The sequence below is a fragment of the Dermacentor variabilis genome, chromosome 1 (genome assembly GCF_050947875.1).
Source record: "Dermacentor variabilis isolate Ectoservices chromosome 1, ASM5094787v1, whole genome shotgun sequence".
Classification (NCBI taxonomy): Eukaryota; Metazoa; Arthropoda; class Arachnida; order Ixodida; family Ixodidae; genus Dermacentor; species Dermacentor variabilis.
In genome coordinates this window covers 187,892,999-187,910,083 of record NC_134568.1, presented here as the reverse complement: position 1 = coordinate 187,910,083, position 17,085 = coordinate 187,892,999, and the positions used below count along the sequence as shown (strand labels likewise).

Sequence of the window (17,085 nt, the reverse complement as noted above, 5' to 3'; positions counted from 1 at the left end):
GTTCTTTAACGTGCAGCCAATGCACACCACATGGGCGTTTTAGTGTTTTCTTCCCATTGAAATGTGGCCACCGTAGCCGGAATTTCATTGTGCACTCTCGGGCTTAGCGGCGGAACGGCAAAGCCACTACCCCACCATGGTGGGCGAGCCCAAAGTCATTTTGAATTATCAAGATTCCACTCCAGCTTCATTATTTATGGTCAAGCAAAAACCACTAACCAAAGGTTACTTAACTGGCACCTGCTCAATACAGATACAAGGAGCCTCTATATATACAAAAATACATACTGTTTTATTCAAAAGAGAAATGAAGTACCTTTATTCATTGCTGAAATGTACAGTGGTCTAGAAAAATGACGAAAGTTCATAGTTCATAGAACTGGCAACACTTGGCCAGAATGCCACAAGCCTGTTAAGGAAATGAGCTCATACAGCCAAGCATTGTCTTGATGAAGGTGCATGCAAAGTGGAAGAGAAACATCAGTGCAGTTTCCAAATTTTGGAAATCAACAATTACTTTCTTCGTCTTAGTAGCAGCACTGAGACAGTTCTGGAATGAATAACAGAGAACATTCAAGATTGAAAGGTGACTTCAGTAGCGCAGCTGTAGCATCAAAAAGTTGCTTACTTATAGAGACATGCTACCATGCAAGAGCATACTTTTATGTCAAGTGCACTCAGGCATTGCGAAGTATGAAAAGGGCAATGTCTTGCCATAGTCTAGGTATTTGCAATATTCAGTCCACACTTGAGGCAAGGCTGTACACTGCTCAAAAATAAATAATATAGCTTCTGCAGCATCAAAAACTGACCATACTTTGCAAATGCCCAAACTAACTTTGATAATCTCTAGAGAAATATAGAACCCTGGGGTACAACTGCCTAGACATGCAACATCTGCTTGAAGTTCTCTCTGACAGTTCACTCGAACAGAGAAAATAAAGATTGTATGTACAGAACTAAACTACATATTTCTCACCTGCAGACATTTGCCCTGCATCGACCGCAGGATGCAAAAGCTCGAAAAAACATGAACAACTGTACTGGTGCAAGCTTGGATGCAGACCCTTACATTATCACAGTGATGTGCATCAAAGCTTAGCCTTGCATGTGACAGAAATGAAATAAAAAAAGGATGGAGGTGGCTAGTCAACAGTTGCTCTCAAGCTGTTACGCACAAGTCTTAGCTTTAAGATTAAATAACAAGCTTGCCAAGACAGGGCACTTCGTTAAAATCAAAATCACCGGTTCAACAAGAGTACATCAATGCATACCTAGTAATAGGTGACATTGGAAATATGTGTATATATGCAAAGGCTGCATGAACGTTCACTATGAACCCCCCGTGTGGTTCCCTTTAAAATATTCCTAAATAATGGGCAAGCCTCACCAAAGCAATATGGGACTCTCTCCCTCTGTTCAGGCAAAAGTTGCATGACTTTGGGTGCAACATTAGCAATGCACCATGATGCTGGAATTTTCCAACTGCCACAAAAGCCACCCTTTGATCTGGAGAATTAGGTGGTCTAAAGAAACAAGCACACAGCGATTAATAGATAACAAGCCACATTGTACAAATCAAATAAAACTTCCATGATAAGTGCCATACTCTTTTTGCTAGTAAGACAGCTGCACTTTAAGCACAGACAACTCTGCTCCAAGCAGATTGACAGCAAAATTGAAAAGATACCATATGCTTCAACATATCTCTAAATAAAGATAAGTTCTCATGTCATTGTGACACCCAAGGCTCTACGCGAGTGTTCATAAACAACATAGCTAATGCTGACAGCAGGAGCCACTTTCATGAAGTTTGGAGTGATGCCACGATAAAGGCCACTGAAGCCTTCAGTGCGGACGATGCCTTTGATGAGTCCAATCATGGAGGTCCGCTCGTGTTTTCCATCTGCAGTACATGAGACACACCAACACCTCAATTCGATTACCTCACATGAGATAACAGAGCATTTTCTGTTGTTGTAACAGTTATTGCGAGACTGAAAGGCGACTTCAGTAAAGCATCTTCTCAAACCTAAGCACCCCGCAATTTTTCATGCCCAAGAAAACAAAAGTGAGAGATTAGAAGCAAATAAAATACAATTTAAAGTCCAGGTTAGAATTTTTTTTTTTTATATAGAAACTCAAAATTAAGCAGCTCAAGCTCTCGTCGAATGTAGGAAATATTATGGTTGATGAGATAAACTACTGCTCGCTGTCAGCACACTACAGCTGCTCACTCAGTTTGTAACAGTTATGGAGCCTTTCATGCTGCCTCTCTGGATGCTACTCTTGTTGCTATTGGTATATACCGTAACGAACTATCCTTCTGTTTTTTTAAGCCTGTTTGCCACAACATTTGCTTGAAGGGTAAAAGCATACATCCAATGACAAAGGCAGTGCTGAAGTTATAAGCATGATTTCACTCAGGTGTTGAAATATATGAAACCAAAATATTCACAGCTCACGTCTGCCTGCACATGGCATCAACTGCATATACCTGGTAGGTGAAATGCATGGCAGGAGTAGAATTTTTGCAACTGTTGACAGTGTTACAGAAACTAGTGGTCATACTCTGCCAAATGTTACCGACTAATGCTTCCCACAGTCTTATAGTCAAACAAGAACACTTGTTCGTCGTGGGCATAACTACTACTGAAGGTCTTCTGGTTACCAACTGCTCTAGACTCAGTCACACATTGAGCTTACACAGAAATATGAGAGGCGAGATTATGAAATAAAAAATAAAAAAATAAATTGGCAGAGAACAACTCATTTGAAATTAACCACTTGCATACTAGAAGGCTATTACATGAATGTGAAAAACAAACATTGCACTGCAACCGAACAAGTATGAGTATTGCTGGTGACAACCCAAGAATTGAGTGGAAAATACCATGTGTTCAACTTCACAGAATTTATATATGTGCCAGCCAATTATATTCCCTGATTCCCATGTTGTCACAGCAGAAATGAACTTCTTTCAATGTGGACGTGTCTCGAGGGCTACGTTTTGTAGCATGGATAGCAGGTACAGTGCGGTTGTGTGGGCAAAGCTTGCACTAATTTCTTGGGCTGTCACCAAGTACAGTATAGGAAAGAACACAGAATGAGCGTGGTCCCGCGTTCGTCGTCCTTGTCCATTTGTGTACGGCTTCCAATGGATCACTTCCAACTTGCCTACTTTACCAAACTTAGGTCAATGAACTGTACAGCTTATCAATGAGAGGAACTTGGCTAACCAGAGTACCTTAAAGGAAGTCTACTGTAGTTTCCCGATAAGCTATCAGTGGGGAAAAAGCAAGATTGATGCATAATATTTTCAGGCAGCGGTGCAAGACTTGTAAAATAGTGTAAACATGTGGAAGGGTGATAGTATTTGCTGAACTCTTTGGATCGACATTGTAGGACAGGTTTCCAGCAGGAAACACTGAACTGGACAGCAGGGAACCAGACACATGACACGCCGCTGGGTGGAACCATGTGACGATGGTTCGTTTTACATTCTTGGAATGGTCGGAGTCATATGGCAGAAAACTGCTCCGTGACCAAGACTCGTACTACCAGTTGTATGTCTTCTTCCCTTCTGCCCTTGTCAGTGTTTTCTACTGGAAATTGCAAATATGTAGCTTCCCAGGCCATATCACCACTTAGGTCTCTTCAGCTGACAACCCTTAACTTGCTAGAAGTACATAAAACTCGAGGTTTATGCTAACAAATAATCAATGTCACTGTCAAATTGCATGTTCAACAAATGCACAGTGTCAGATTTTACAGCGAAGCTGTTAAGGGCTATTTTACCCACTATCGTGTCCGCGTGTAGAAAAAAATCCTGAAGATAGGGCAATACTGTGCCGACCTGCGGCGGAGGTGACGCAGGCATTAAGTACTCCCCATACGTGGGCCGATCCCAAAGATAGTACAATACCCGGCCAACCTATGGTGGAAGTGAAGCAGGCATTAGACACTCCCCATACATGGGCCGATCCCAAAGATAGTGCAATACCGGGCCGACCCATGGCGGAGGTGAAGCAGGCACTATGCACTCCCCATATGTGGGCCGACCTGCGGCGAAGGTGCAGTTCACTATTAAGGGCCCACATACATAGCTTCGCTGGTAATCCTTCTTCACAGAATGGAAGGGCACTGAGTTTTTTTGAAATTTTTATCTGTCATGGACCAAAGTAGTAATACCCTCACTTAAATGGGACATTTGACTCTTCTGTTACATTACTAGGACTACTGAGATGACACTTCCAGCTTTGCATTTTTTTTATTTTACATGAAGGTCCTAGACCTCAAAAGGCCTTGAAAAAATACTGGCAAGCTTCAGAATGCCCTAAATAATTAACAATAATTTTCTACGAGTCAGTTTGGCTTTGGCGGAGCTTCGAGCATTGCGTGAGTGAAGACTGCTTGTGGGAAAAGTCACGTAGGTCATGGGAGGGGGGGGGGGGGAAGACGTCCGAAGGGCATTGATAGAGACGGCGAGCTGGCCAATTCAGGACTCTAACCAGGCCATGATAGAGGGTTTTGGTGTTGAAGAGAGAGCGGCGACAGAAAGAGAAGTTGTGTCATGGGCGCGATCAGTGAGCTGAGCGAGGCGGTCGAGGGTCAAATCTTCTGCAGCGGCCAAGACAAGGCAAGTGGACACTGGCAAGCACTGCATGAAGAGCTCCTTCAAAAGCACACTGTTCGCATCAACAACAGCTCAAGAGCCGTCGCATGCTGTTGAGCAGCTGGGAAGGGCAGCGATCTCCAAGCTCCTCAGAGGTGAAGAAGGTGCTGGAGGTGTGTGCTCTCAGATGCTGTGGTGCAGTCGAAAATACTCTGCTCCACTTGCTGGTATGGGGCATCTCAAAGGGGCAGCGATGACGTCCGCCACCTTGTCAGCAACCTCAGGAGACAGGTTTGCAAATAAGTGGCGATACCGAGAAGTCTCCAAAGTCATGTGGTGTAGATCGAAGGAGGCTTCGACCTGGGTGAACCAAACCTGTGGGTCCTTGCACCAGAATGTGGGCAAACGAAGCTGTAGCGCTGTGATGTCCTGTGGGCGTGAGGTAGTGTCAAGTGGAAGGTTGCCTGACGGCGGCAGGTTGTTGGGGTCGGTCATCTCGTAGTCCGGAGTCACCAATGTCGCGAATCGAGTGGTTGCAGTGGAGCGCTGGAACCAGATGACGAGCGTAGCAGGCTCTTAGAATGGACTAGCGCGTGCCGTGCTTGCGCTGCAAGCACGCGCCACCCAACTTTATTTTCCTCATCTTTTGCGGACTGGGAGTGCTGACCTTTAGCGTCCGTGCGTACCTGAGGGCACTACAATGTCACGACATCGAAGGTGGTCATGTGGGAGCAAAACATTGTAATGGTTTGGCACTCACTCTGGCTCGCCCGGTTCTCCGCTATGCTGCTACGGTCGAACCTACTTCTGAGATACCAGTTTTAACAATATATTGAATATAACAATGAGAAGCCCCACTGCTGTGAATTTTTGCATGTGTTTATGGTAAAATAAACTGCTTACTACAATGTTCCCATGTCGAATTACAGGTTATAACAATTAAATCTGGCTACTAGGTGTCTGCGCCAAAATGAAAAAAGCAACTTGCTGCATGCGGCACACCTTTGCCACATCACCAGCCTTGCGCACATCTCCCTTCCACACTTCCGAAACATGAGTCAGAGGGATGGAAGGGAGAGCTGCACGCTGCTTGCGATGCGGCAAAGGCATGTGCAGCAAGGTTGCAGTTTTCTTTTTCCAGCATTTTGCATTCTTCTTTCCTTTCAATGCAGGTACCCTGTAATCAGATTTAAGGAACATTGTAGTAAGTGGCTCATTTTTACCATAGAACACATACAAAAGTTTACTGTGACACCGTGGTTATAAGTGGATTCAACTGTACTTCTTTCTGTCTAGTTAAAATGTTTAATGTCGGTCCCCTCTGTTAATGTTTTTTTTTTGTGCGACCTGGTTATAACAATTATCCATTATAGCAAACAAATTTTGAAGACACTTGAGTACTCATCACTCTAAGTGGGTTCAACTCACTTGCATATATAAAATCCAATATGGCAGCACAGCAGGTGTGCTACGAATGAGTGAGCTGGAGTGATAACCCAGTGGTAGCCAGTAGCAGCATAGCACATCTGCTTTTGGGCTAGAGGTCACGGGTTCGAGATGCAAAAGCGGCTGTGTACTTAGATTTAGGCGCCCGTTTAAGAAACCCAGAAAGTCAAAATTATTCTGGGGTCCTCACTGCAGAGGAGTCCTCATAATCAGAATCACGCCTCATAATCAGATCATGGTTTTGGCATAAGACGTAAACCTCAGGATTTATTTTATGTGCTAAAATGTCAAGAGGTTCTGCTGCTACGTGCCTACCTTCTGCAGCATGGTACATGCATTGAAAGTGAAACTGATTTGTAGAAAAGCTAATATTTTGGGCATTCTGAGGTGTGCCAGTATATTTTTTTAGGGTTTTGATGCCTAAGACCTTTAACAAATTTAACAAAAAAATGAAAAGTAGAAAATTTCCTGCTAGTACTCCTTAAGCTTTCAGCATAAAGTAATTCAATGCACGACACTTTCTCTTGATTGAGGTCCACAGCCTGGCCACTGATTAAAACATTGACTACAAACAAAACTTGAGCACATTTAAAAAAATAATTGGTTTGTCAACAGTTAATTTTAGACTGTAGTGCAAAATTGCACAGCAATGTTTTGTTATAGACTTGTGGGAAGCAAACGTCCACAGAGACTTCTACCCTTGTTAATATGAGCAGGCAAAAAGAAATTAAGAGCAATAGATGCATTTGTGCTTTGGCTGTTCCAAACCTGCTGGCACTACCATTGAGGAGATGATTAAGGGGAAATAATATACAGGGGCGCGATCGGAGATATTTTGTTCGATACGCGTTCTGTTCGGTTGCTGCAACGTCACAATGTGGCAGTCTGCAAAATTTGTGACAACGGGGCGGAGAGAGCAGCCAATCAGGAAGCGGTGACCTCTCCGGAAGTTTACTTCCATCGTTTGTAATCTGCTTGCGGACAGTATACTACAAAACGAAATGTTTCTCGTCTTCCAAATGAATGAAATCTTTATCTAAAAAAATGTATTTTTTCTTCTCAAGCCTAGGCCAAACACGTTTTCAAAAAGTAGTGTGACTACTGCAATTTATAACTATTAGTTTCTTTGCGTCGTCCCTAGGTGGTGTCTCACCACAGCGAGAAGAAACTGAAAAAGAAACGACGGGAAGAGTGGCGCACTTTTCAAGAGCCAGCGACAACATTCCAGTGGCTCGCTGGCACCGATGATGGGGTGGATTTCACTGTACAACCAACGAATTATTTGTTTCGAGAAACGAAAACGACGCTGGAATTCACTTTCTGCCATTTTTTCAAATGCGTTTCGCACCGCCACCCGCTCTCCTCCTTTCTCTAGAAATGCCAGTGAAACAACCTAAGTTCTCAATGGAAGCGCCATTTTCTCGAATTAAACTGTGGATTGGATCTAAACGTGCCATGCTGCAGCCGCCGGTTGGATCCAATCCAATCCACCAGACGCGCCACGCGAAGCCGTATGATCGCTTCAAACTTCCCAGCTCCCGTTTGGTTCGGCGCCTAGCAGACGAAATGCTCGGTGGGAGGATGAGTGACAGGAGCGTGTCGTCATTTTGACGTCACCAAAAACGTGGCCGCAACCCCACGGCTGGCAACGTCGGCGCGGAGTAGGCCAATCGCGCACGCCGGTAACCGAACGAACGCGCCGAACAACCATCTCTGATCGCACCCCAGATCTGGAATAAAGCAAAGCTCTGATGTTAGTCATGATATTGTCACGTTTCAGTGACGGTAAACAATTAAACACTGCCAAAAAATGCAAGTTAATCTAACTTTTGACTGGGTGAACTTGTGTGCAAAAAGATGGTCAACACTCAGGCCACAATCATAGTGGCGAGCACACTTGTTGGCTGTCAAAAACAATCTGACGGGCCGAGTTTATCTGTTATTTATACATGTCACTGCACATTCCACATTAATCACTGACGTGTGGGCAACCTGATCAGACATGGCTGCTTTACTATAGAATAGATGACAATGCTAAAAAAAAATTGAAGGTGCATCTCACACTGAACGACAATTTGATAATTTTACTGATAATCCGTTGTGAGTACTGGTAAGACACAGCTGTTATAAACTTTTCTCTTGAGGGATAATGGCAACCTGCTGTTCATGATCTGAGAATGCCTGCCAAACGCACCCCAGCCCATTCTTATTCTTATTCTTCTGGTTATTTCAGTCTCAAGATCCGTTAGAAATGAACCCCATGAAAAAGTAAAACAACACTGCATGGCAATATATGCACACTGCAGTAGAAGTGTGCACAAAGGACACACAATATAGCAGACAAACATCACCATAAAGCTGGCATTGTCTTCAACCTGTGTGCTACTGCACACAATTCCAGTGCACTTCACATTACACAAGTTGGAATGCTGCATTAAAAATTATTTTTTTGCTAGCAAAATTCAGCCAATGGAGAGTTTTAATGTGTGCACAAGCTTCTTATTGTTTACAATTTATCAGGTTACTGGAGCAGTGTATTGAATTAACAACACTAGTAGCAACATCTTGTGATGCAAAGTTTAACCAGAAATCACACAAAGGTAATACTGCAGTGTCGTACCAATACCATAGTGACATAATTGTTATTGTGAATTCCTTTTATGATATACCTTTGACAAGAATACTTGCGTGAGACAAAAAATTTTAAAACTCACTGTAGCTGGACAAAGAATCGCAAGGTATCGCTACCAGCTTTGCTAGTGCAGTTTACAGTTCCAGTAACCCGTTAAACCCCAAATGGTAAAAAAGTTTACGGACAAACTAAAACTCTATTCTATGGGTCTCCTACTCGGTAATGGCCCCTTTTACAGTGGCTACATTTACATGAACCTGACAGGAACGGGTCAAGTGAGAAGTCGCGCTCAGACAGCTGACTCAACAGCATTTACATGAACATCGTATCTGACGGGTTGAGATTGCGACAGCCTTCATAGAGGCCAGAGGTTAAGACAATGCATCTAGTTAATCGCTGCTGGCTTTGGATCACCGACCCGACCCGTCTGTGTTTACATGTGCGCTTCAATTGGGGTCAGGCTGAGTCAACCTACCTCGTGTGGTTGGGCTGGCTCAGTCTGATGCGATGGCGCTCACATGAACTTAACAAGCTGATTCCAGCCCAACAAGCTGACTTGACTTGCTTCTGTTGGGTTGATGTAAATGCCCTGACTGAAGGTAGTAAGCGGCTAATTCAGGGTGTCTACCGAATTGACATTTCCAAATTCCCCGAGTTTTCCAGGTTTTCTCCGAGTGCCTTTGCAAAATTCATTGAGTGACAAAATTTCAAGACAGGTTGACACCATGTCGCCCGATGCTGTCACTCTGCAGTAAGCATGCTAAAAAAAAGAAGAACGAATTAATCCAGTTTGAATAGTAAGAAGCAGCGTTTATTCAAAAAGAAATCAGAAGGGAGGGGTTAGTAAAATGCACAGTGAATAAGATATCTTTGAAAAATATGGTAAAACTTTTTGCAAATCGAGCTGAACATTCTCAAATACATGTACGAATAAAATGGAGATGCATACAGAAGCAGTTATTTTCATACATCCCCTTCAGTCGCGAATTATGATCAACTGTGAATACATGTGAAAAACATAGATGGTGCTTGAGACTCCACTGAAAGCAAATCAAGGTGGTAGAATGACTCTTTGAGCATTTTATGAGTCATCATAATTACATAGTAACTAAATATTTGAGTATGTAAAGTCAGTCATGCTATGCTTCTTCATAAAAAGGTGTAAATCCCTCACTCAAATTACATGCACAAGTTATTCATTGGTCTCAAGCATTTCAAAAAGGGAGAGAGAGAACAAAGATTTAATAATGCGAATCAGTGAGAAAGAGTTCTTTCTTCACCCAAGGCAGGTGGCCTCCTCAGTCAAGGTAGCCATTGGCCCTTGCTGTTTCCCTGGCCTGGTTCACCAGCTTCCAAACTGGCCTTCCAAGTCCAGGGCCACGAGCATGGCCTCCCACAATTCTTGTCGGTCTTCTTCTGTGCTTTTGTTTTCAGTTCTTGATTGAGCTTTTTGATTTTTGGGTTCAGCAAGACACCCCATCACCATGTGACAAAGGGTGTCCGGCGCCCCGCTGGATAGGCAAAGGTATGATAATTGGGTGGGGTGCATTCTGCGCATTACAGTGTAGTACACATAGGAGTTTGTTTGGAGACGCTTCAGAGCAGCTGTCTTTTCGCTGGTGAAACTGGGGCGCGGTAAGGGGTATACCCTTCTTTCTAATTTGTAATGCTGCAGGATATCCAAATATTTTTTGGGAATATCTTCGGACCTTGTCGTCTTTCATAACCCCTCTGGCAGGAAAGCCCGGCTTGTATAATCTCGGGCTGCAGCGTGTGCCGCTTCGTTTCCTGCCAGTGATTCGTGGCCAGGGATCCAGATGACGTAGGGATTTTCAGAGCTGGGTGGATATCATGCCTTTTCGGAAATTATGACATGTGGATTGCGAGTCACTCAATATTACGGCATTTTCAGTGCACGTGGAGATGGCCAGTGCTATTGGCACCTCTTCGGCCGTGTCCGAATCTATTGTGATTATCGTTGCAGCGGCCTTTTATTTGCCTTTGGTATTAATTACGGTTACTGCAAAAGCAGGTGTCCTTGAATACTTAGCTGCATCTGTGAATCTTGTGTTAAGGTCTGCAGATAATTGCTTGTGGAGTGCTCTTGCTCTTGCCCGCCATCTTTCCTTATGAAAGTTTGGATGAATATTGCGGGGTACAGGTGCCGCTAAGATTGAGTCTCGTATGTGTGTTGGGAGTCTAGATTTTTCGTCTGATTTCGCAGTTGCCTCCACATCGTAACCCAGCCGAAGGAGCACGCGAGTCAATTTGAGTCTTCAACGGGGCTTGTTTTGTGCGTTTCTGTGAGTTCCTCCCACGTATTGTGCAGGCCGAGTTTGAGTAATCGTGCCGTAGATGCTTTTTCGGGAATTCCTAATGCAGTCATGGTAGCTTTTCTAATCATGATGTTTCGTTTTTCAATTTCTGCATTCTTCAGGGCCAGATAGGGGATGCCATATGCGATCCGGCTCGTGATGGGCGCCTGTACGATATGCAGCATTTCTTGTTCTTTGAGGCCGTGTCTTTGGTTTGCAACTCTCTGAATGAGGTGCGACACTTACGTGAGCAATGTTAGAAGTTTAGGGAGGGTCACGGCTTCCGACCCGTCTTTATGTATGACAAGGCTAAGTATTCGCAACGACTCCACTCGTGGTATTTAGATTCTGTTAAGTGTTATGCTCTAGTCAGGTTGCTCATAGGCTGGTGGTCTGCCTCGAGTTCTCGCTTTGAGCAGCAGCAGTCCTGATTTTTCGGGTGAACATTGTAATTCGCATTGTTTAAGTAAAGTTCGATGCAATTTACTGCCTTGGCCTGTAGATGGTGTTTTGGTTCGTATTGTTATATCGTCTCCATAAAAGGCGTGACTGAGCCCTTCTATTTTGTTTAGTTCTTTAGGCAATTGCATCATTGTGATGTTGAAGGGCAAAGGCAAGATTACCGACCCTTGAGGCGTTACCTTGTTTGGCATTTAAAAGTTTTCGGTTCTTAGGTTGCCAACCCCAATGGTGGCCGTTCTGTCTGACAAGAAGTTTTGTATGTATCGAAACAATCGCTCACCACAGCCGGTCGCCTGGAGGTTGTGGAGTACCGCCTCGTGCGCCACGTTGTCAAAAGCACCCTTGACATCGAGTGCAAGAATGGAGTACGTGTGATGTTTCCCCAGGTAGTCTATTAGGTCTTCTTTGAGTTGTAATAGCACATCTTGCATGGAAAGATGTTGCCTGAAGCCGAATGTTATTTTGGGCATCAGGTCATTGTCTTTGAGGTGATGAGCGAGACGTTCGTGCACCATGTGTTCCATCAGCTTTCCTGCACACAATGCCACGGAAATGGGGTAGATTCCCTACTTGCAGCGGTTTATTGGGCATTGGGATCATAGTGATTTCGGTCTGCTTCCATGCTGCCGGGATCTTGCCCATCTCCCAGCACTTGTTCATATAGTTTAGTAGACTGTTTACCGATTCCTTTTTGAGATTTTGGAGGATTTTTTTAGTGACCTTGTCCATTCCCAGTGAGGTGTTTCGAGTTAGCTTTGCCAGTGCTGCCCTGATCTCTGCATGGAAAAAGGGTCCGTCCAATTCTTGACTGGGTGTGCCTTTGTATGGCTTTGGATTACTCTTGCTTGGAGCTTTTCCTCCCATGAGCTTATTTTTTATTTCTTCCAGTACTTTCTGCTCTGTATCTTGGTAATAGTGGAGCAACTTTGCAATGTTATGTCTCTGTTGTGTGTTGTTTTGCGTTGTTGGTAAAAGCGACTTGAGAATTTGAGAATGTGCCATGTCTTTCTCACACTCAGCATGCCTTGAAGTAGGTCACACGTTTGGTTCCAATTTCGTTTGCTAAGCTTCTCAGCGTACACTTTGGCCAATGGAGTAATATGGGCGAGACATTGGTTGAGTTTCCGGTTGTGTTTCATCTTCTTCCACCATTTGAGAAGCCCTCTTCAGGCTTCCCATAGGTGGGAGAGGTGTGGTCCAACTGCTGGTGTGTCCGTCGTCAATTGAATTTCCTTGGTGCGCTTTTTGGCTTCCTTTACGATGGTGCAGAGCCAAGCTTCAATGTTTTCAATTTTACTGGCTTTGTCACTTTTCCTGAAACCGACCCAGTCTGTGACTTTTGCTTTCTTGGTTTGCATCTGTTCCTTAACGTGCAGTACTTCAAATTGTATAATATGATGATTGCTGCCCAGGTCCTCCTCGAGTCTGGTCCACTCGCCCTACTGATACCCGCAGTAAAGGTCAGATAGCGGTTGGGGTCGCGAGAGACACTATTGCCCATTCTCGTGGGCACATGCGGATCGTTCCACACCATCAGGTGATATTGCTGTACTGTCGTGCACATTCACTTCTTTCTTAGTGGTTTGATTGTATCCCCAAGCCGTATGTGGTGCATTAAAATCAACCATCACTACAATCTTGTGGCCTCTCTATAGTTGTCTGGTTTCCCTGAGGAGCATATCAAAGTACTAAAGGGGATCTTTGGGCGGGCTGTAGACACAGAGGATGAAGAGGCTCTGGTGCGTCTTCCTTTCCGGTATTATTTCAATTAGGGTGTGCTCAGTTTCCATGTGCGTGGGATCGTGCTTGTAGACCGTGCGAGTCTTCTTGGTGAGAATAGCAGTACGGTGTGTGCCGGCATGTGTCTCGTATCCTTGGATTCTGAAGTCTTTGCCATACGATTCTTGGAGGGCAATGACCTCAGGCTGTTCAAGTTCTGCCAATTCTTGAAGATTTGTTCATTTGTTTCGAAGTGATCTGCAGTTCTATTGCCAGATCTTGAAAGGCTGACGTGGGTGCTTTTTCCTTATCCGCCTTCCCATTCTGTTCTAATTTGTCATCCGTGTCGGTGTTTCTGGCCTGTCTGTTGGCATCATGCATGCCAGTTTGCACCTTCTTTCATGAATGCTTATCGTCTAGTGTGGCTCTTGTGACGAAATCTCGCTTAGCGTAGGTATTGAAATGGTGCTTGGATTGGTGCCAGTTGTTGAGTTAAGTATTGATGTAGCTGTTGCATGACTTACTGGACAGTTAGTCCCATTGCTTTCTGGATTTCTGTCTTGATCATCACTTGCAACTCTTCCTTGGTAAAGATTTTGGTGTTGCTTGATTTCGTTCTGTTACCCTTGATAATGATATCTTGTTCCTTGCAGCGTTGGACGAGTTTTCCTATGAACGTTTGTTGTCTAGCTTGGCTTGAACTTCGTTTCCCTCCATTTCTTCGAATTCCCTATTCGTGCTTTTGCCGGTCACAATATCTGCATACAATATTCTCTTTTGTGAACTAGATCACGATCTTGAGCCTGACCTGGACCTAGGTCGGCTTGATATGGATCTCGTGCTGCTACGGGATGGCCGAGGAAAGGGGGTAGTAGGGAGCAAGGCGCTGCTGCTGCTGCTAGATGTTATTGGGTCAAGGAAGTCTGAGTGCGAGCGCAGATCTCATTTCTGCTGCTTTTCTTTTTGTGCTTGTTCCTGCTTTTGCCTAACTCTGAAAGGTGGTGGCGCTGGCTTTAGCTTTTTCTTACATTCCCTTCCTGCTGTTTCATGCGGAAGTTGGCATATTTTGCAGACTGGTGTGCATTCATGGTCTAGGGGATGTCCAATTTTACCACAAAAATGACAGAAGTTCTGTTTTGGGTGTGGACAGACATCTTGCTGGTGCTCAATGTCACCGCACAGTTTGCAGTACTGTATAAACTTGGTACGGCTCCACCGACTTTAATTCTCAAAGGAACATGCGGTCTTTCGAAGTAGATCAGGGCCGAGCTTGACATTCCAAGCATCCTTGCGTCTATGACCGTGTATGTGCCCTCTGGCGTGATTTTGGACATGAGGTCTTCATTAGTCATTCCTGGCTTTAGGTCACGTACTACACCTTTAACAACATCTTCTCGGACTTTTATATTTGCATTAAGCTTGTAAACAAGTCTGCCTAGTTGAATTTCCTGAATCTTGAAGAGCACTTTGCGGGCAAGCTCAGTATCTGTGCTGCTGGCTAAAATGACATTATCTTGCTTCTGCACTTGCACTGTAACATTCTCATTGAAAGTCTGCAGTGATATTCCACTTGCTGTGCATACTGCTTGTGCTATTGCAAGCTATGACCATTTAGAAAGTTGAAGTCCTGCCTGCAGTCGGTAGACAACCTTCTCTTCCTCTCTCGGTAGTTGGAGGAATTGCGGCCTTGTCCTTGTCATCTTTAGAATAGCCTTCTTCGAGTCCGTCGTTGACTGTACACTGGGAACTCCTCCAGATGACGACATGGCGTCAAAGACGATTTGTTACGATTCCTCTCTGTTACTCGAGCCAGCATTACCGCGACTTTCATTCCTTTTCAATAAAATTACAGCTAATTTTCCCTGATAGAAGCACAAATTCTCTGAGTTCTCCCTGAGTATTTCCAGACAATTCAAAATCCCCGGTTTTTCCGGTTGGTAGACACCCTGTAATTAAAAAAATTTCTCAGCTGCCTGTGTGACTACAACGTGACCACTACCAGAGTACATTCAGCTGTGGTGGGCAGCTCGCCTGCAATGTAATGGAGATGCGGCCGGAATGCTGCTATACTCGTGGACGACGGTTCTTGGCTATGAAGCGAAGGCTCCGGAATGAAAGCGTGCCTCTTCTACCACTGCTGGAAGAAGTCCGGCAGTTTTGTTCACATATTTTTACATGGTAAATAGGGAACAATATTTTTTTTATATATCACTTAATTTGCAGTTTTCACACACGTGAGACCGTCACACGTTTTATGCATATCTAAAAGGCAAAATGGCACCCACGTATTCTGGTGAGTGTTTGTTGCTTGCTGTGCTGCCAATCAACTCCCCGGAGACTGTTGATCAACTTAAGCAACAGAAGTCTGTTGAAGCACATAAAACAAGTGTTTGCAGTGTCTACACAGAAAGGAAATGAACCCATCTGGAAAGTGCAACCGTCGGCACGTAAAACGAGCAAGCAAACTGACCGCTGCGATGGCTCTACCGACACCAGCGTTGGTTGTACTTACATGTCCTAACCGACATCGAGGCCATATGGCCACCTTGGGGCTTCGACGCAGGCTGCATTGCTAGAGCTCAGCACACATCGGATATGTATAAACATTGATTGATTCATGCCATGTTATTTGGCTTTGTCTTCACAAAAGTAAACAAGTTGTGCGGGGTCGAAGAAATTGAAATCGAAACCAGTGCCAAGTTCGCACTGACTACATGGCGTATGAATACAGTCATGTGCAGAAGCTCCACCACCGTAGCTTTCACTTCGTAGCCAAGAAAAGTTGTCCGCAGGTACAGCTTCTGTGCCTTAACTTCGGCAGTATCATTGGCTTGCAAATTGCCAAGGAGAACAGCATGTCAACCTATCCACGAACACAAGCTAGTATAAGTGAATATACTAATGTATTGGTCAATAGATTATTACAGTGGGAAAGCCAAGAGCCATATGCTGCTGTTAAAGTCAGCGACATAGGTGAGTAGCACTGGAACAGTAAATTTTTTTTTCACATAATTGTGCAAGAAACATACAGATAAAAATAAAAGTGCAGCTCAGAACACTCATAATGTAACCGCTTATGGTGCAGGGCCAGCTATAACGCAGTCTTTCCTGACTCCTGTTTATCTTCCCATAGAGCTCAATGTACAAGTTAGCCCAGTCTTAGTATTAACAAGGCGTAGCATGGTTGCGCTCCGTGGAATGCCAGTGCACACGGCGTGGCCGCACATCGAAGCTAAGCGGCGCAGGCGCACAGAGGCTTCGAGTCGGGGCTCCGTGTCGTCTGCTAAATCACGGCAGCGCGCCGTGCTTGCTTTGCTGTGAAGTACGCCTAACTCTCTGCACGCTTGTAGTGCCTGAGCATGCCGCGATCGCATTGCGGGAAAGTGCACTTTACTCACTGCGGCGTGTTGTGTAGTTTCCGCGTATGACAACTGAGCGGTTCCTCTGCTCAGTGCCACGATCGCAGTTAAATGCATGTATTGTGGCAAACTTTTCAGGACTGGTTTGCTTTGGTTTATGAGGTTTAACGCCGCGAAGCCCCTCTGGCTATGAAGACGCTGTTGAGGGGTTCCGGAATATTTCGATCACCTGGTGCACTTTAATGTGCAGTGACATCGCGTAGCACACAGGCATTTTCGCATTTTGCCTCCACTGAAATTCGCCACCTGCTGCTGGTATGGAACTTGGGTATCCCGGCTCAGTATAGCCAAGAGCCCTAACCACTGAGCCACCACAGCGAGGCATTCTCAGGACTTGACTGCACTCAGAAACTAATGAGGGTTTATGAAGCAAAGCCATATTTTCTGCGTGTGGTATTTTCTGCATGTGATATTTTACAGCAGCAGCTGCCCATACCATGTGCCCTGATATGACATCTAGCTCGCTTTTCTTGGTCA

General features: G+C 44.6%; 1 protein-coding gene across 6 annotated transcripts in view; it reads right to left on the bottom strand.

Annotated features, from left to right (window-relative positions):
* Positions 1-288: 288 nt before the first annotated feature.
* Positions 289-17,085, bottom strand: part of LOC142589820 (mitochondrial adenyl nucleotide antiporter SLC25A23-like) — an 88,978-nt gene continuing 72,181 nt past the window's right edge. For 3 of the 6 annotated variants that reach the window (XM_075701414.1, XM_075701407.1, XM_075701455.1), the window contains exon 10: positions 289-1,906. In XM_075701414.1, the coding sequence (XP_075557529.1) occupies positions 1,728-1,906 (179 nt within the window). In that variant the 3' untranslated portion in view covers positions 289-1,727. The remainder of the gene's footprint in view (positions 1,907-17,085) is intronic. The other 3 variants (XR_012829981.1, XM_075701424.1, XR_012829979.1) reach the window with 2 other exon arrangements.